Source organism: Oncorhynchus clarkii, chromosome 4 (assembly GCF_045791955.1).
Source record: "Oncorhynchus clarkii lewisi isolate Uvic-CL-2024 chromosome 4, UVic_Ocla_1.0, whole genome shotgun sequence".
NCBI classification, from domain to species: domain Eukaryota; kingdom Metazoa; phylum Chordata; class Actinopteri; order Salmoniformes; family Salmonidae; genus Oncorhynchus; species Oncorhynchus clarkii.
Genome location: NC_092150.1, coordinates 655,582 through 676,370, shown reverse-complemented (window position 1 = coordinate 676,370; position 20,789 = coordinate 655,582). Strand labels below are relative to the sequence as shown.

The following is a 20,789-nucleotide window of genomic DNA, read 5'->3' as shown; positions in this document are numbered from 1 at the left end:
TTTTTCTTTTATTCCAGGCCTTATATAAATATTCCGCAAACGAAAGTACACAATGGACAAAAAATATTTAGGTTTCTCAGCCCCATAATACCAGGGTATATCTGGCGGTCTGTGTCCTCATCACTCAGCCACATAATACCAGGTTATATCTGGTGGTCTGTGTCCTCATCATTCAGCCCCATAATACCAGGGTATATCTGGTGGTCTGTGTCCTCATCACTCAGCCCCATAATACCAGGGTATATCTGGCGGTCTGTGTCCTCATCACTCAGCCACATAATACCAGGGTATATCTGGTGGTCTGTGTCCTCATCATTCAGCCCCATAATACCAGGGTATATCTGGTGGTCTGTGTCCTCATCACTCAGCCACATAATACCAGGGTATATCTGGTGGTCTGTGTCCTCATCATTCAGCCCCATAATACCAGGGTATATCTGGTGGTCTGTGTCCTCATCACTCAGCCACATAATACCAGGGTATATCTGGTGGTCTGTGTCCTCATCACTCAGCCCCATAATACCAGGGTATATCTGGTGGTCTGTGTCCTCATCACTCAGCCACATAATGCCAGGGTATATCTGGTGGTCTGTGTCCTCATCACTCAGCCACCTAATTCCAGGGTTTATCTGGTGGTCTGTGTCCTCATCACTCAGCCACATAATGCCAGGGTTTATCTGGTGGTCTGTGTCCTCATCACTCAGCCACATAATGCCAGGGTTTATCTGGTGGTCTGTGTCCATCTTTAACACCAAGTCATTATCTGTGTTTTAGTCTTGTTGATCATGAGTCTCCATCTTTAACACCAAGTCATTGACTGCAGGTCTTGTTCAGTTTCTGCCATCAAAATAATAATATCAGCATATTAATGGATACTTAGCATTTCATCATCATATCTTACTCCAATATTTAACTATTTCATTTATTTTCTTAATTTCTTCATTTATAAACATAGTAAACAAAGTTGGTGATGAGGCGTCTCCTTGTTTTACACCCCAGGGTGTGGGAAACCAATCTGTACGATATTCATTAACACGCACACAAGCAATTGGTACTTTGTAAAGAGACTGGATTGCGTGATAAAAATTTCCCATCAACTATAGGCTAAAATATCCTTCTCTTTGTGTAATCTATGTCTGATTATTGTACAGACCGAGAAGACGTGATCGATACAGGCTCTGGATTTACCAAAACCATTTTGTTCTTCCTCCAGAACGTGTTGATCCTCAAAAGGTAATCAGCCTGTTAAGGATGGATGAATATAATATACAGACAGTGCTTAACAAACCTATGCCTCTATAGTTCAGTGGCACTCTGGTTATTTTTTTGAACATTTGGGTACCAATGTTCGATTTTTCAACACATTATTTGTATTAAATAATGACAACTGTCTCAATCTTCAATGGCATGTACAGTATGATTAAGCGCAATGTGTGTATTAAATGCATTGACAGCAGTTGAATAGGCCTTAAAGCCAAAAATGTGGTTGGAGGCTCTGTATGGTGGGTGTGACACAATTGCGGAGCCCCGGAGGCATGCAGAGGTCAAATTGAGCTCCGTACCGCATTTTCGTGCGCCTCCCAAATGTTGTAACATTGCGGAGGACTCCGTATAGCTCCGCATTGACATGATTGGTTGACGGTAGGTGGGGGCGGGAGGTCCTGTATAAACACAAACTCACTTCCTTGACAACTTCCCTCACAACAGCTCTTGGCTGCTCCACGAAGCGCAAAAAGTATGAATGCCCTGACTTGATAATTATAATTACAAGTGTTAAGACGTGTTCTGGGTAAGACAATTTGAACCTTTTGGCTTTCCATAGACGTGGAGTTGACCATGTAGTGCCTCTTACCCAGTGATGTCCTCACATGTCCCAGGTTGCCAGATTGGAGAACATTCTTGAGTTGGGTTCTAGCTAGACACTGAACTGAAATAAATTAGCTAGTCTCACAGTACCTGCCTCCTGTTGGCTCAGGAACATGAGGAGAGTTGTAGCAGATATAGCCTAGTGGTTTATAAAGAATGTAGCTAGTCTCACAGTACATGCCTCCTGTTGGCTCAGGAACATGGGGAGAATTGTAGCTGATATACCCTAGTGGTTTATAAAGAATGTAGCTAGTCTCACAGTACCTGCCTCCTGTTGGCTCAGGAACATGGGGAGAGTTGTAGCAGATATACCCTAGTGGTTTATAAAGAATGTAGCTAGTCTCACAGTACATGCCTCCTGTTGGCTCAGGAACATGGGGAGAGTTGTAGCAGATATACCCTAGTGGTTTATAAAGAATGTAGCTAGTCTCACAGTACCTGCCTCCTGTTGGCTCAGGAACATGGGGAGAGTTGTAGCAGATATACCTAGTGGTTTATAAAGAATGTAGCTAGTCTCACAGTACATGCCTCCTGTTGGCTCAGGAACATGGGGAGAGTTGTAGCAGATATACCTAGTGGTTTATAAAGAATGTAGCTAGTCTCACAGTACCTGCCTCCTGTTGGCTCAGGAACATGGGGAGAGTTGTAGCAGATATACCTAGTGGTTTATAAAGAATGTAGCTAGTCTCACAGTACCTGCCTCCTGTTGGCTCAGGAACATGGGGAGAGTTGTAGCTGATATACCCTAGTGGTTTATAAAGAATGTAGCTAGCTAGTTGGTGATTGTCATTAGGCCAGAGTTAATGCCTCTCGCTGTTCGGTCACACAACATTTTTTTCTGGAGCCAAAACGAGATTGGTAGTCTACGCCCCTTCATGGGTGATTGATCAACAGTAGGGTCATTCAACGAGAGAGGAGTCGTTTTCATTACATTTTTTGTCATTGAAAAATACTGCACCAAACATCTTACATGTAAAATGGCGTGACTAAATTCTTCAGTTGCCTTAGAAATTCTGATTTTGTTGAGGAGGAAGTGTAGGCCTATTGGCTATAGCTTTTCAAAATGGACAAACAATACTGTAACGACCCTAGGTTTATTAGAGCGGATATCGACTCAGTCGATAGCGCGCCTCGACCTGCTCCCTGTTGTTTCATTACAATACTATTGCCGCTTTTTCTCTTGATTTTCAAGTGAAGTTCGTTTAACCACTAAATCAATCGAAAATTGTATTTTTAAGAGCTTTCACGCGCTGGAATTTGAATTAGAATGCACAGTAGACGGGCCCGAGAGTGTCAACGCCATCATGCACTTCAAATTAGAAAGCAAGTCTATTGTTCTCTACTGCTGGTAGTAAAGTGAGGAATAAATGGCCAAAAATACTGTTTGTGCATTTATGTCTGGAAATGTGTATATTTAGTGTTAAGTTTATCTCCCAGTGCCAATAATACCCATTTGAAAACAATAACCAGGTGAGAAAGTAAAGAGGTCTGGTACAGAAATAGTGTGGGTAAGCCAGTGCCAGTAAAACATGAGCCTATCACAATAATGAAAACAAAATGTAGGTTATTACAGCATTATTTATCATTACCGTATTATTTATCATTACCGTATTATTTATCATTACAGCATTATTTATCATTACAGCATTATTTATCATTACAGCATTATTTATCATTACCGTATTATTTATCATTACAGCATTATTTATCGTTACTGTATTATTTATCATTACAGCATTATTTATCATTACCGTATTATTTATCATTACCGTATTATTTATCATTACAGCATTATTTATCGTTACTGTATTATTTATCATTACAGCATTATTTATCATTACAGCATTATTTATCATTACCGTATTATTTATCATTACAGCATTATTTATCATTACAGCATTATTTATCATTACCGTATTATTTATTATTACAGCATTATTTATCATTACCGTATTATTTATCATTACAGCATTATTTATCATTACAGCATTATTTATCATTACCGTATTATTTATCATTAAAGTAATATTTATCATTACAGCATTATATGCAGGAGCGGCCCGAATTGCGTTCCCCGGGACCTCCCTCCAAGTGGACCGGGCTTTGATCGACAGGCCAGTCCGCTGTTTCTAGACTCGTCTAGGGCGTCACAAGACGCTCCAGAAAGTTCGGTCCCAGTCCGCCTTATAAAGGACCAGCCGTCTTCCTCCGAGGCACTATTGAAGCAGGACGTTTACTGAAAGGTAAAGACACTATTTACTATGGAATTGTAATGTGTTGTTTTCATTATTTGCCGTTCATTAGAACAAGCGCTTCGATAAAAGCCAGACAACAACTAACTAGCATTACTAGGCGATATTCTTGTTTTAGTAGGTTAACGTTAGTTGCCAACTAGTATATGTGGCTATTTATTTGAAACATAACATTGTAGCTTGTCGGCATTTGTAGCTACTTTGGTAGCCAGTATTCGGCTTTTCTTTTCCCTGAGAGGGGGATGGGTTAGCTTACTTGCTTTTAAGCTAAACAGTCATTTATTTGGTGTATCTAATTCTCACGTCTCCGTTAGTTACTACAGATCCTGCCACGAAGATGGTTAAAGAGACAGGTTTCTATGACACTTTAGGTGTGAACCCTAAAGCCACACCAGACGAGATTAAAAAAGCATACCGAAAACTGGCACTGAAATATCACCCGGACAAGAACCCGAATGAAGGAGAGAAGGTAAGTTAACTGTCTGCAGCAGGCCTGTAGACACGTCTATTTTAAACAGCGCACATGGCTTCTAGGACTGACAGGGACATGTGATTAAGGAACCTTCTGGAAGGACCTCGGGGAAAGGCGCTGTGTGGGTTGCCAACCAGGTCTCAGAGGATTTCATATGATTTTTTACGTATAACCCGAGACACTCCATTTAGTATGATCATATGTTTCTTATGGTATGTATTCATTTGTGGATGTCCATCACCCATTTCGGATGACAATACAACATGTCATTCGTAACTTTATGTTACGACTTTGCAAAACGTACACTGTTACGGAATTCCAAAAAAGTATAATATGTTACATAAAAAAATATATCACTAGCCACTTTAAACAATGCTACCTAATATAATGTTTACATAGCCTACATTATTCATCTCATATGTATACGTATATACTGTACTCTAGATCATCTACTGCATCTTTATGTAATACATGTATCACTAGCCACTTTAACTATGCCACTTTGTTTACATACTCATCTCATATGTATATACTGTACTCAATACCATCTACTGTATCTTGCCTATGCCGCTCTGTACCATCACTCATTCATATATCTTTATGTACATATACATTTTCCCCTTACACTTGTGTCTATAAGGTAGTAGTTTTGGAATTGTTAGCTAGATTACTTGTTGGTTATTACTGCATTGTCGGAACTAGAAGCACAAGCATTTCGCTCATTACACAGGTAGATCTTGTGCTGGAGACAATAAAATGCCACTCTAAAATGTGCAGTTTTGTCACACAACTCAATGCCACAGATGTCTCAAGTTGATGGGGTGTGTAATTGGCATGCTTACTGCAGGAATGTCCACCAAATCTGTTGCCGTAAATTGCCTTCAACATTGTTTTAGAATTTGGCAGTACGTCTGACAGGCCTCACAACCACAGACCACGTACGTGTAAGGCGTTGTGTTGGCGAGCGGTTTGCTGACGTCAATGTTATGAACAGAGTGCCCCATGGTGGGATTATGGTATCTATGGGCAGGCATAAGCTATGGACAACAAACACCATTGCATTTTATCGATGGCAATTTGAATACACAGAGATGCCGGAATGAGATCCTGAGCCAGCTCAGCTTGATAATGCACGGCCCCATGTCCCAAGGATCTGTATACTATTCCTGGAAGCTGAAAATGTCCCAGTTCTTCCATGGCCTGCATACTCACCAGACATGTCACCCATTGAGCATGTTTGGGATGCTCTGGATTGACGTGTAAGACGGCGTGTTCCAGTTCCTGACAATATCCAGCAACTTCACACAGCCGTCGACGAGCAGTGGGACAACGTTCCACAGACCACAATAAACAGCCTGATCAACTCTATGGGAAGGAGATGTGTCTCACTGCATGAGGCAAATGGTGGTCACACCAGATACTGACTGGTTTTCTGATCCACATCCCTACCTAGGTATCTGTGACGAACAGATGCAAATCTGTAATCTCAGTCAAATCCAATTGTATTTTTCAAGTGCCAAATAAAACCGGTGTAGACCTTACAGTGAAATGCTGACTTACAAGCCCTTAACCAACAACACTTATTTTTCTTAACTGCATTAAGTAAAAAATGGCTAGAGCAGCAGTAAAATAACAGTAGTGAGGCTATATAATCTCCCCCCGGCACAGCCAGAAGAGGACTGGCCACCCCACATAGCCTGGTTCCTCTCCACCCGGCACAGCCAGAAGAGGACTGGCCACCCCACATAGCCTGGTTCCTCTCCACCCGGCACAGCCAGAAGAGGACTGGCCACCCCACATAGCCTGGTTCCTCTCCACCCGGCACAGCCAGAAGAGGACTGGCCACCCCACATAGCCTGGTTCCTCTCCACCCGGCACAGCCAGATGAGGACTGGCCACCCCACATAGCCTGGTTCCTCTCCACCCGGCACAGCCAGAAGAGGACTGGCCACCCCACATAGCCTGGTTCCTCTCCACCCGGCACAGCCAGAAGAGGACTGGCCACCCCACATAGCCTGGTTCCTCTCCACCCGGCACAGCCAGAAGAGGACTGCCCACCCCACATAGCCTGGTTCCTCTCTAGGTTTCTTCCTAGGTTTTGGCCTTTCTAGGGAGTTTTTCCTAGCCACCGTGCTTCTACACCTGCATTGCTTGCTGTTTGGGGTTTTAGGCTGGGTTTCTGTACAGCACTTTGAGATATCAGCTGATGTACGAAGGGCTATACATTTGATTTGAAATTTGATTTGATATAGAGGGGGTACCCGTAGAGTCAATGTGCGGGGGCAAAGGGTAGTTGAGGTAATATCACTAAGCTAAATACCCTGGTACTAAACACCTCCCTTTGCAACTGGATCCTGGACTTCCTGACGGGCTGCTCCCTGGTGGTAAGGGAGCGTTTGGCCACGACTGCGTGGCCAAACACAACTCCAACACCATCATTAAGTTTGCTGAAGGCCTGATCACCGACAACAATGAGACCGCCTATAAGGAGGAGGTCAGCGAACTGGCAGTGTGAACAACAACCTCTCCCTCAATGTGAGCAAGACTAAGGAGCTGATCGTGGACTACAGGAAAAAGGCGGGCCGAACAGGCCCCCATTAACATCGACAGGGCTGTAGTGGAGCGGGTTGAGAGTTTCAAGTTCCTTGGTGTCACCAATGAACTATCATGGTCCAAAAACACCAGGTGCAAACACACCCAGACAGTCGTGAAGAGGGCACAACATAACATTTTTCCCCTCAGGAGACTGTAAAGATTTGGCATGGGTCCCCAGATCCTCAAAAGGTTCTACAGCTGCACCATCGAGAGCATCCTCACTGGTTGCATCACCGCCTGGTATGGCAACTGCTCGGCATCTGACCGTAAGGCGCTTCTCCCCTACCTACCTCACTTCCCCCCTACCTACATGTACAAATTACCTCAACTAACCTGTACCCCTGCAGACTGACTTGGTTCCCCCTGTATCTAGCTTCTATGTTGTATTTTATTTTACTTTAGTTTATTTGGTAAATATTTTCTTAACTCTTCTTGAGCTGCACTGTTGGTTAAGAGATTGTAAGTAAGCATTTCACGGGAAGGTCTATACTTGTTATATTCAGCGCATGTGACTAAGTTTGATTTGATATACATGTAGGTAGAGTTATTAAAGTGACTATGCATAGATAATAACCAGAGTAGCAGCAGTGTAAAAAGGGGGGTGGGAGATAACGCAAATAGTCTCGGTAGCCATTTATTTGATTAGCTGTTCAGGAGTCTTATGGCTTGAGGGTAGAAGCCTTTTGGACCTAGACTTGGCGCTCCGGTATTGCTTGACATGCGGTAGCAGAGAGGCCAGTCTATGACTAGGTTGGTTGGAGTCTTTGACCATTTTTAGGGCCTTCCTCTGACACCGCCTGGTATGGAGGTCATGTGAAATCCATAGATTAGTGCCTAATGAATGTATTTAAATTAACTGATTTCCTTGTATGAACTGTAACTCAGTAAAATCTTTGCAATTGTTGCATTTTGTGTTTGTTCCGGGGACACTCAAATTATACTGAACAAACGTTTACTATGTTACGTCTAGTCTGAGACCAGGGTGGGATTGCAGCACCACCACCACCACCACCCCTAACTGTAGCCTTAGCTCTGCTCTAGGCTGATTTAAATGTACTGGGGGAACACTGAAAATAACACGCACCTGTTTGCTCTTCAGTTGTTCGCTCACTGTAAAATTAGCCTGAAGCCTAAGATGAGTGTAGTTGCATAAGGATTTATTTCTTCAGAGAAGCAAGGATAAATTATTTAACACTGACTAGCTGTTTTGATATGGCAGTTAAACTGAAAAATAAGGACGGTCCACACTAATATTGAAAGGAAAATCTATTCCAGCTTCGCTATTGCAGTAAAAGGCACGAATGTTGAAATTTAGCTACAATTGTTATGGGAGTTGGCTATTACGGTGTTATAAGCAACAAAAACCGCTGGCATGATATTGACATAACTCTCTCTCCCCTCCAGTTCAAACTGATATCTCAGGCCTATGAGGTTCTGTCAGAGCCCAAGAAGAGGGACCTCTACGACCAGGGTGGAGAGCAGGCTATCAAGGATGGGGGCATGGGGGGAGGAGGTTCCCCTATGGACATATTCAACATGTTCTTTGGAGGCGGAGGCAGAATGCCTCAGAGGGATAGGAGAGGTAATACTAATGTCACAAATGTACGGTCTCATATTGGGGAGGTTTCCATGACACAGATGAGGCTTAAACTAGTCCAGGACTAGAAAGCAAGACCAATGGAGAATGTCCATCGAAAAAGCTTTTTAGTTCAGGATTAGGCTGATCTGTGTCCAGGAAGCCGCCCCATTATCTGTTATTTGTGATACCGAAATATTATTGTGTAGTGATGATTGTGTGTTTGGTCTAGGTAAGAACGTGGTCCATCAGCTCACTGTGACTCTGGAGGAGATGTACAATGGAACCAAGAGGAAATTGGCCCTGCAGAAAAACGTAATCTGTGGAAAATGTGAAGGTATGTTGAGATCCAATATCGATACAAAGCTCCCCATTATCAGATCTGAGCCCATATTCACAGATCTATCAGAGTACTAATCTAGGATCAGTTTTACCTTTGCAATCATAATGACTAAGAGGGGATACCTGATCCTAGGTCAGAAGTCCATTATTCTAACTCTGGTTGTCTTTACTGCAGGGTACGGTGGTAAGAAGGGCGCCTTGCAGACGTGTGGTTCATGTAAAGGCAGAGGAGTGGAGATCAAGGTGCAGCAGATCGGGCCAGGAATGATCCAGCAGATCCAGACCATGTGTGCAGAGTGCCAGGGAGAGGGCGAACGCTTCAACTCTAAAGACCGATGCAAGACCTGCAACGGACACAAAGTAGAACGCAAGAAGAAGATTCTAGAGGTTCACATTGACAAAGGTTTGTTTGAGGTCCTCTTCCCTTGTTGGGATGTTTAAAATAAGTAATTTACTGTACAATACTAAGAAGATATAAAACCCCCAAAGGGGAAATGGATTTCCCTAAATTCCCTAGAGCTTGAATATCAGAAGTATCGACTTGCTGTAAATAATAGCAAGGGCGCCCTCTGGTGTCTAAAACTCCCGTCAGCTGTAGGCAGCCATCATGTTAGAAAGGAACAGATGCCAGTGAACTAACCAAGACACATTTACTGTGTCCTGTAGGTATGAACTAACCAAGACACATTTACTGTGTCCTGTAGGTATGAACTAACCAAGACACATTTACTGTGTCCTGTAGGTATGAACTAGCCAAGACACATTTACTGTGTCCTGTAGGTATGAACTAACCAAGACACATTTACTGTGTCCTGTAGGTATGAAGGGGGGTCAGAAGATACCATTCCACGGGGAGGGCGACCAGGAGCCTGGTCTGGAACCAGGTGACGTGGTGATCGTGCTGGACCAGCAGGACCACCCAGTGTACCAGAGGCAGGAGGACGACCTGCACATGAAGATGAACATCAAACTGGTTGAGGCCCTCTGTGGCTTCAAGAAGACCATCCGTACGCTAGATGGCAGGATGCTCATCATCACCTCTTCACCAGGTAATGTGGCTGTTATAAGGATTCACTCCCCCTTGGATTTAAATGTACATTTTGTAACGGTACAGCCTTATTCTAAAATGGATTCAATCATTTTTTCCCGTCATCAATCCAATACCACTTAATGACATCACAATACCCCATAATGCATCACAATACCACTTAATGACAAAGCAAAACCGGTTTTTAGAAAGAAAGAAAATTGTATTCAGACCCTTTCAATAAATATTCAGACTCAAAATTGAGCTCCGGTGCTTCCTGTTTCCATTGATCATCCTTGAGATGTTTCTACAACTGGATTGGAGTCCACCTGTGGTAAATTTATCCAAGATCGTGTGATCTTTCTGTTTCCAGGTAAAGTAGTGAAGGCCAACGATGTGAGGTGTGTCCATAATGAAGGCATGCCCATCCACAAAGACCCTTACGACAGAGGGCAGCTCATCATTCAATTCCAGGTTAGTATTATATTACCATTGGAGAGAGAGAGAGAGACTGGTCAGGTTGAACCGTTTAGGTTAGAGACGAGCCGTTTTCGTTAAAAACAAAACTGACTCCGGTTGGACTACTCCAAATAATCTTGGTTCTGACACACAAACAAACAAACAAGGTTTGTAGGTCCATCAGCCCTTTTTAAATACCTCGCACACCCTACAGTAATCTGGCTCCTCAGAGAACCTTCATAAATCGGCAACATTTTTTATTTTTTTATTTAACTAGGCAAGTCAGTTAAGAGCAAATTCTTATTTACAATGACGGCCTACCAAAAGGCCTCCTGCAGGGACGGGGGCTGGGATTATACATTTAGGGCAAAGCACACATCATGACAAGAGCGACAACACTACATAAAGCGAGACCTAAGACAACACAGCATGGTAGCAGCACAAAACATGGTACATAGGTTATTGGGCCCAGAACAGCACAAAACATGGTACATAGGTTATTGGGCACAGAACAGCACAAAGGGCAAGACGGTAGAGACGACAATGCATCATGGTAGCAGCACCAAACATGGTACATAGGTTATTGGGCCCAGAACAGCACAAAGGGCAAGACGGTAGAGACGACAATACATCATGGTAGCAGCACCAAACATGGTACATAGGTTATTGGGCCCAGAGCAGCACAAAGGGCAAGACGGTAGAGACGACAATACATCATGGTAGCAGCACCAAACATGGTACATAGGTTATTGGGCCCAGAACAGCACAAAACATGGTACATAGGTTATTGGGCCCAGAACAGCACAAAACATGGTACATAGGTTATTGGGCCCAGAACAGCACAAAACATGGTACATAGGTTATTGGGCCCAGAGCAGCACAAAGGGCAAGACGGTAGAGACGACAATGCATCATGCAAAGCAGCCACATTAACCTGTCTGGGTATGGCGGAACCCCTCGCTAACAGCCAGTGAAATTGCAGGGCGCCAAATTCAAACAGAAATCTCATAATTCAAATTGATCAAACATACAAGTATTTGACACCATTTTAAAGATAAACTTCTCGTTAATCCAACCACAGTGTCCGATTTTCAAAAAGGCTTTTCGGCGAAAACACAACATATGTTTGGTCAGCACCTAGTCACAGAAAGCATACAGCCATTTTCCAACCAGAGAGAGGAGTCACAAAAAGCAGAAATATAGATACAAATCATCATCAATGTTGATGAAAATACAAGTGTTATACATGGAATTAGAGATATACTTCTCCTTAATGCAACCGCTGGGTCAGATTTAAAAAAAATACTTTACGGAAAAAGCAAACCATGCAATAATCTGAGTACGGCGCTCCGACGACAAAAAAAGCCATGCAGATACTGACTCCACAACATGACGGGTAAGTCAGAAATAGCATTATAAATATTCACATGTCTCTTCACAGGGACGGGCTACTGATTGAGCCCTAACCTTATGAAGACCCAAATCTCTCATTTGGAAGCTAACATTACATTTCATCTCTTCACCAATAATTTCACATTCAAACATTTTAAATTGAACAACAATTCCATGTGAATCCGATAACTGATGTGTAGACTTTCCATTGTAGAGTTTGTCATCTTATCATTGATAATGTCTCAGATGACAACTGAACTGACATCATATTCATTAAGTATCACCGCATATGTTCAATTGGTCAGATTAATATAGTTCATTTCCCCCCACCTTCTGATGTTCCCAGAATCTATGTTAACCAAATGATTTTCAAATGTCACATCAGTAGGGTAGAGAGGGGAAAAGGCGGGGGCAGTTATTTCATAAACCTACCCCCAGGCCAACGTCATGACACCTACCAATTCTCGACTTCGGCGATGTCATTTACAAAATAGCCTTCAACACTCTACTCAGCAAATTGGATGCAGTCTATCACTTTGCCATCCATTTTGTCACCAAAGCCCCATATACTACCCACCACTGCGATCTGTATGCTCTCGTTGGCTGGCCCTCGTTTCATTTTCGTCGCCAAACCCACTGGCTCCAGGTCATCGTTAAGTCTCTGCTAGGTAAATCCCTGCCTTATTTCAGCTCAATGGTCGCCATAGCAACACCCACCCGTAGCACGCGCTCCAGCAGGTATATTTCACTGGTCATCCCCAAAGCCAATTCCTGCTTTGGCTGCCTTTCCTTCCAGTTCTCTGCTGCCAATGACTGGAACGAACTGCAAAAATCACTGAAGCTGTAGACTTATATCTCCCTCACTAACTTTAAGCACCAGCTGTCAGAGCAGCTCACAGATCAGGAGAAAGAAACCTCACCCAAATGTATAGCACCGTTGGAAAATATAAATGGACTGTTTTGAAAATGTCAATCAGATTACTATTTGGCATACCCCCGACAGCATTGGGAATATCTGTTGTAGAGCATTTAACACAAAAAACGTTAACCTATTTGACACTATGTAGAGTCCTGTAAAACAGTCTATAAAGACTATCGCATGACGCTCAACTTAATTTAAAGTCCGACCCCTTTGATAATTTATAACACATACATAAAGGCTTAGTGATGTAAACACACAAATGTATTATCACTAACAGCTAAAAAACATGATTTGAAGACCTGTTTGAAATGAAGTTTCAAAAAGTCCAGCAATGTAATTACATTGAACATTAGACATGGCTGTGAATAGTGTAGATTGAGCTAATGGACACATTATTCTTGCCTCTCTTCCTGCTGGAGGCACTGCATGTTGGCTCCAACCTTAAAAGTAACAACAAAGAAAGTTAGCAGGTCTGTTAGGAAATGCCTTTGTTCCACCATCTGGATAAGACCTGTGCTGCACCAGAAACTCTAAATGGGGAGATTGGAAACTCCTTTCAATTCATATGATTCTATTCCTCTTTCGTTTACAAATCTCAGTCCATGTAGTGTACATGATAGAGGGCTACACAGTATGATTGAACTAATACATGAGATCAGGTTCAAGTCCGGGCACTGGCTGGGCCACTCAAGGACATTCAGAGACTTGTCCCGAAGCCACTCCTGCATTGTCTTGGCTGTGTGCTTAGGGTTGTTGTCCTGTTGGAAGGGGAACCTCCGCCCAATTCTGAGGTCCAGGGTGTTCTGGAGCAGGTTTTCATCAAGGAGCTCCCTGTACTTTGCTCCGTTCATCTTTCCCTCGATCCCGACTAGTCTCCCAGTCCCTACTGCTGAAAACATCCCCACAGCATGATGCTGCCACCACCATACTTCACTGTAGGGATGGTGCCAGGTTTCCTCCAGATGTGACACTTGGCGTTCAGGCTAAATGGTTCAATCTTGGTTTTATCAGACCAGAGAATCTTGTTTCTGAGAGTCCTTTAGGTGCCTTTTTTACTGAGGAGTAGCTTCTGTCTGGCCACTCTATCATAAAGGCCTGATTGATCAAATCAAACTTTATTTGTCACATGCGCCGAATACAACAGGTGTAGTAGACCTTACAGTGAAATGTCGGTGACGGTGATCAGGCCTACCACTGTTGCGTTGTCTGCAAACTTAATGGTAGTGTTGGAGTCGTCCCTGTCCATGCAGTCGTGGGTGAACAGGGAGTACAGGAGAGGACTAAGTACGCACCCCTGAGGGGCTCCAGTGTTGAGGATCAGCGTGGCAGATGTGTTGTTGCCTACCCTTACCACCTGGGGGTGGCCCGTCACGAAGTCCAGGATCCAGTTGCAGAGGGAGGTGTTTAGTCCCAGGATCCTTAGCTTAGTGATGAGCCTTGAGGGCACTATGGTGTTGACTACAGCTCAGCGTTCAATGAATAGCATTCTCACGTATGTGTTCCTTTTGTCCAGGTAGGAAAGGGTAGTGTGGAGTGCAATAGAGATTGCATCATCTGTGGATCTGTTTGGGGGGTATGCAAATTGGAGTGAGTCTAGGGTTTCTGGGATAATGGTGTTGATGTGAGCCATGACCATCCTTTCAAAGCACTTCATGGCTACGGACGTGAGTGTTACGGGTCGGTAGTCATTTAGGCAGGTTACCTCAGTGTTCTTGTGCAAAGGGGCTATGCTGGTATTACAGACTCAATCAGGGACATGTTGAAAATGTCAGTGAAGACACCTGCCAATTGGTCCGCACATGCCCGGAGCACACGTCCTGGTAATCCGTCTGGCCCCGCGGCCTTGTGAATGTTGTCCTGTTTCAAATCAAATTTATTTATATAGCCCTTCGTACATCAGCTGATATCTCAAAGTGCTGTACAGAAACCCAGCCTAAAACCCCAAACATCAAGCAATGCAGGTGTAGAAGCAAGTTGGCTAGGAAAAACTCCCTAGAAAGGCCAAAACCTAGGAAGAAACCTAGAGAGGAACCAGGCTATGTGGGGTGGCCAGTCCTCTTCTGGCTGTGCCGGGTGGAGATTATAACAGAACATGGCCAAGATGTTCAAATGTTCATAAATGACCAGCATGGTCGAATAATAATAAGGCAGAACAGTTGCAACTGAAGCAGCAGCACGGCCAGGTGGACTGGGGACAGCAAGGAGTCATCATGTCAGGTAGTCCTGGGGCATGGTCCTAGGGCTCAGGTCCTCCGAGAGAGAGAAAGAAAGAGAGAAGGAGAGAATTAGAGAACGCACACTTAGATTCACACAGGACACCGAATAGGACAGGAGAAGTACTCCAGATATAACAAACTGACCCTAGCCCCCCGACACATAAACTACTGCAGCATAAATACTAGAGGCTGAGACAGGATGGGTCAGGAGACACTGTGGCCCCATCCGAGGACACCCCCGGACAGGGCCAAACAGGAAGGATATAACCCCACCCACTTTGCCAAAGCACAGCCCCCACACCACTAGAGGGATATCTTCAACCACCAACTTACCATCCTGAGACAAGGCCGAGTATAGCCCACAAAGACCTCCGCCACGGCACAACCAAAAGGGGGGGGGGGGGGGCAACCCAGACAGGATGACCACATCAGTTAATCAACCCACTCAGGTGACGCACCCCCTCCAGGGACGGCATGAGAAAGCCCCAGTAAGCCAGTGACTCAGCCCCTGTAATAGGGTTAGAGGCAGAGAATCCCAGTGGAAAGAGGGGAACCGGCCAGGCAGAGACAGCAAGGGCGATTCGTTGCTCCAGAGCCTTTCCGTTCACCTTCCCACTCCTGGGCCAGACTACACTCAATCATATGACCCACTGAAGAGATGAGTCTTCAGTAGAGACTTAAAGGTTGAGACCGAGTTTGCGTCTCTGACATGGGTAGGCAGACCGTTCCATAAAAATGGAGCTCTATAGGAGAAAGCCCTGCCTCCAGCTGTTTGCTTAGAAATTCTAGGGACAATTAGGAGGCCTGCGTCTTGTGACCGTAGTGTACGTGTAGGTATGTACGGCAGGACCAAATCAGAGAGATAGGTAGGAGCAAGCCCATGTAATGCTTTGTAGGTTAGCAGTAAAACCTTGAAATCAGCCCTTGCTTTGACAGGAAGCCAGTGTAGAGAGGCTAGCACTGGAGTAATATGATCACATTTTTTGGTTCTAGTCAGGATTCTAGCAGCTGTATTTAGCACTAACTGTAGTTTATTTAGTGCTTTATCCGGGTAGCCGGAAAGTAGAGCATTGCAGTAGTCTAACCCAGAAGTGACAAAAGCATGGATACATTTTTCTGCATCATTTTTGGACAGAAAGTTTCTGATTTTTGCAATGTTACGTAGATGGAAAAAAGCTGTCCTTGAAATGGTCTTGATATGTTCTTCAAAAGAGAGATCAGGGTCCAGAGTAACGCCGAGGTCCTTCACGGTTTTATTTGAGACGACTGTACAACCATTAAGATTAATTGTCAGATTCAACAGAAGATCTCCTTTTCAAGGTCTTACTCACATTGGCTACGGAGAGCTTGATCACACAGTCGTCCGGAACAGCTGATGCTCTCATGCATGCCTCAGTGTTGCTTGCCTCAACGTGAGTGTATTAGTGATTTAGCTTGTCTGGTAGGCTCGTTTTACTGGGCAGCTCGCGGCTGTGCTTCCCTTTGTAGTCTGTAATAGTTTGCAGGCCCTGCCACATAAGATGAGCGTCGGAGCTGGTGTAGTATGATTGAGTGCTGCAGTGATGGTTGTCCATCTGGAATGTTCTCCCATCTTCACAGAGGAACTCTGGAGCTCTGTCAGTGACCATCATGTTCTTGGTCACCTCCCTGACCAAGGCTCTTCTCCCCCGATTGCTCAGTTTGGCCGGTTGGCCAGCTCTAGGAGGAGTCTTGGTGGTTCCAAACTTCATCCATTTAAGAATGATGGAAGCCCACTTCTTGGGAACCTTCAATGCTGCAGAGCCTGCATCAATGTCTTTCAATGCTGCAGAGCCTGTATCAATGGCTTTCAGTGCTGCAGAGCCTCTATCAGTGCTGCAGAGCCTGTATCAATGGCTTCCAATGCTGCAGAGCCTCTATCAATGGCTTCCAATGCTGCAGAGCCTCTATCAGTGGCTTTTAATGCTGCAGAGCCTGTATCAATGGCTTTCAATGCTGCAGAGCCTGTATCAATGGCTTTCAATGTTGCAGAGCCTGTATCAATGGCTTTCAATGCTGCAGAGCCTCTATCAGTGCTGCAGAACCTGTATCAATGGCTTCCAATGCTGCAGAGCCTGTATCAATGGCTTTCAATGCTGCAGAGCCTCTATCAATGGCTTTCAATGTTGCAGAGCCTCTATCAATGGCTTTCAATGCTGCAGAGCCTCTACCAATGGCTTTCAATGCTGCAGAGCCTGTATCAGTGGCTTCCAATGCTGCAGAACCTGTATCAATGGCTTTCAATGCTGCAGAGCCTCTATCAATGCTGCAGAGCCTGTATCAATGGCTTTCAGTGCTGCAGAGCCTCTATCAATGGCTTCCAATGCTGCAGAGCGTCTATCAGTGCTGCAGAGCCTCTATCAATGCTGCAGAACCTGTATCAATGGCTTCCAATGCTGCAGAGCCTCTATCAATGCTGCAGAGCCTCTATCAATGGCTTCCAATGCTGCAGAGCCTCTATCAATGGCTTCCAATGCTGCAGAGCCTCTATCAATGGCTTCCAATGCTGCAGAACCTGTATCAATGGCTTTCAATGCTGCAGAGCCTCTATCAGTGCTGCAGCGCCTGTATCAATGGCTTCCAATATTGCAGAACCTCTATCAATGGCTTCCAATGCTGCAGAACTTGTATCAGTCCTGCAGAGCCTCTATCTGTGGCTTTCAATGCTGCAGAGCCTCTATCAGTGCTGCAGAGCCTGTATCAATGGCTTTCAATGCTGCAGAGCCTGTATCAATGGCTTTCAATACTGCAGAGCCTCTATCAGTGCTGCAGAGCCTGTATCAATGGCTTTCAATGCTGTAGAGTCTGTATCAATGGCTTTCAATGCTGCAGAGCCTCGATCAGTGGCTTCCAATGCTGCAGAACCTGTATCAGGTTATCTAAAATGCCTCCTTATTTCCCTAGATAAGTAGAGCACTATATAGGGATAGGGTGCATGGGCCCTAACCAACATCTCCAATCTGGTCTCATTGATTAGACTAGACTCCAGGTTAGCCGACTACAATTAGCTTTTGGATAAGTCATTAGCCTCGGGGTTCACATACTTTTTCCAACCTACACTGTGATTGTTTAAATGATGAATTCAATATAGACAAGACAAATACAATACATGTTGTTATTAGTTTAAGCAGACCGTGTTTGTCTATTGTTGTGACCTAGATGAAGATCAGATCAAATTCTAAGACCAATTTATACAGAAATCCAGGTATTTCCAAAAGGTTCACATACTTTTTCTTGCCACTGTAATATAGGGAATAGACCCTATCAGACCCATAACCCATTTCTCTATGTTCCTCCCCACCAGGTGGAGTTCCCAGATAAACACTGGCTGCCAGAGCACCTCCTCCCCCAGCTGGAGGCCCTCCTCCCGCCCAGAGACGAGCAGCTGATCTCAGACGACATGGAGGAGGTAGACCTGAAGGAGATGGATCGCAGCTACTCTCAACAGAAGAGCGGCAGCAGTGGAGGAGGGAAGCCAAGCTTTGAGGATATTGACGATGATGAGGGGGGAGGCCATGGCGTGCAGTGCCAGCAGCAGTAGAATATAGAAACTCATGCTGCACTGAATGTTTAGTTTGTTCAATTAATCGGTTTTATAATCTATGTATACAAATCACGTCAAACTCAGTTCCTGAAGGACGGGGTTTGACAAAAGCCTTATTCATTAGAGTTCAAAGTCCACTGTTATCAAGCGCTGCACTGAAATGCCTACTTTCACAGCAATGTCATGTTTTAGGCAGTACATCCGAGCCATATCCGCAGCTGTTTTCCTCCAGATACTATTCAACACGTCTGTTGTTTATCTTTATACTGAGGGTCAGGTTAGGAGAATGTATGAGGCAGGGGAAATAACTCTTTCCCTAACCTTAACATAAGTTAGTTACAAAGCTTGTCAAAAGATGTTGTCCCTGACATGACCACTAGATGGAGGTGTAGACCTACTCCATCTTGCCACAATGGTAGAGTGATGGTCTGTTTACATTTCTATCTAACATAACACCTGCACTCTTTTTCTCCATGTGTAGTGTAAGTTGTGTGCATTGTTTTATTTCGTATGGATCTGTTCATGAGAGATATACTAGGAGGCACAGAAAACAGACTTGTTGCATTTCAATTATTGACTTCGGTCCATAACTCACCAGAGGAACCTGTATGCTTTCTTTAACTGACTCACCAGAGGAACCTGTATGCTTTCTTTAACTGACTCACCAGAGGAATCTGTATGCTTTCTATGAAGGTAATGTTACTGTCTCACCACAGGCGTTTCACCCACTCTTGAAATGGATTGATTCTTTCACAAATAAAACCTCTCAAGAATGCCTTCTTTTTTTTTAAACAAAGTTTATTAAATTAATCTGGTTCACTTTATACGATTCATAGCTGCAGTTGTCAAATATCAGCATACGCATTATTATAAGGCCGATATCAGTTAATAAAACATTACATCATCTCCTTGAAGATTCATCTTGGATAAAAGTGGTAGACTATTGAAAGTAGGACACCGTATGCAGCAGGAGTAAGGCTTTTATTCTGAAAAGTGGACTGATGGCAGAAAGATCAGCTATGTAATTTTACTATTCCTCATCATTTTTCTATTATTTTTGGGAAGGGCCGTAAGCATTTCACAGTTCACCTGTTTATGAAGCATATGATTAATAAAATGTTTGATTATATATATTTTTACTCTGCTCCTGACTGGGTGGTCTTGTTTGTTCCAGGAAGTGTTTTTACTCTGCTACTGACTGGGTGGTCTTGTTTGTTCCAGGAAGTGTTTTTACTCTGCTCCTGACTGGGTGGTCTTGTTTGTTCCAGGAAGTGTTTTTACTCTGCTCCTGACTGGGTGGTCTTGTTGTTTCCAGGAAGTGTTTTTACTCTGCTACTGACTGGGTGGTCTTGTTTGTTCCAGGAAGTGTTTTTACTCTGCTCCTGACTGGAGCAGTGTAGAACAGATAGGGCAGCCGTGCTTTTAGCTACTAGGCAATTTTGCAGTATTTTTTATGTGTTATTACATTATCAGCCCAGAATTGTTTTTGTGTTATTACATACAGCCGGGAATAACTTTTGGATATCAGAGTGCCGGTAACTCATCAGCATTACCAGTATTACGACCAGGAATACGACTTTCCCAAATTGGATCCTTTAGTCGCACCCCCAGGGCAATTGAACTGGTTCCAAAGGCTGATCCAAAACACCACCGATGGAGAAGAGGTATTCGGAGTGGACTTCTAGTACGACTCGCACACTATCAACCGCTTTCGAGTGTATTACTCGCTAATGTTCAGTCTCTAGATAATAAAGTTGATGAGCTCAGGGTGAGGATTTCCTTCCAGAGAAAAATCAGGGATATTCAATCTCTCCCTATCCCAGTCTGCTGCCCCACATTTTTCTAGATGTCCACCATTGTTCCTGTACCTAAGAAGCAAAGGTAACTGAACTAAATGACCATCGCCCCATAGCACATTTGTCATCATGAAGTGCTTTGAGATACTGACCAAATCAAATGTATTTATATAGCCCTTCTTACATCAGCTGATATCTCAAAGTGCTGTACAGAAACCCAGCCTACAATCCCAAACAGCAAGCAATGCAGGTGTAGAAGCAAGGTGGCTAGGAAAAACTACCTAGAAAGGCCAAAACCTAGGAAGAAACCTA

The 20,789-nt window shown here is 44.0% G+C and overlaps 1 protein-coding gene across 3 annotated transcripts; it reads left to right on the top strand.

Annotated features, from left to right (window-relative positions):
• The first annotated feature begins 3,942 nt into the window (after nt 1-3,942).
• Nucleotides 3,943-19,456, top strand: LOC139406271 (DnaJ heat shock protein family (Hsp40) member A). 3 transcript variants are annotated; one of them, XM_071148723.1, is made up of 8 exons: nt 3,943-4,109; nt 4,433-4,587; nt 8,590-8,767; nt 8,994-9,098; nt 9,279-9,506; nt 9,922-10,152; nt 10,504-10,604; nt 18,442-19,456. In XM_071148723.1, exons 2-8 carry the CDS (start codon nt 4,456-4,458, stop codon nt 18,676-18,678), a joined length of 1,212 nt encoding a protein of 403 aa, XP_071004824.1. In that variant the 5' UTR covers nt 3,943-4,109; nt 4,433-4,455; the 3' UTR covers nt 18,679-19,456. The 3 variants fall into 3 exon arrangements, 2 of the variants coding, with proteins under 2 accessions (XP_071004824.1, XP_071004825.1); XR_011633969.1 differs by lacking the exon at nt 18,442-19,456 and adding an exon at nt 11,449-13,018 and having other exon boundaries at nt 3,965-4,109; nt 10,504-11,047; XM_071148724.1 differs by having other exon boundaries at nt 4,087-4,109; nt 4,433-6,305; nt 6,630-8,767.
• The last annotated feature ends 1,333 nt before the right edge of the window (nt 19,457-20,789 follow it).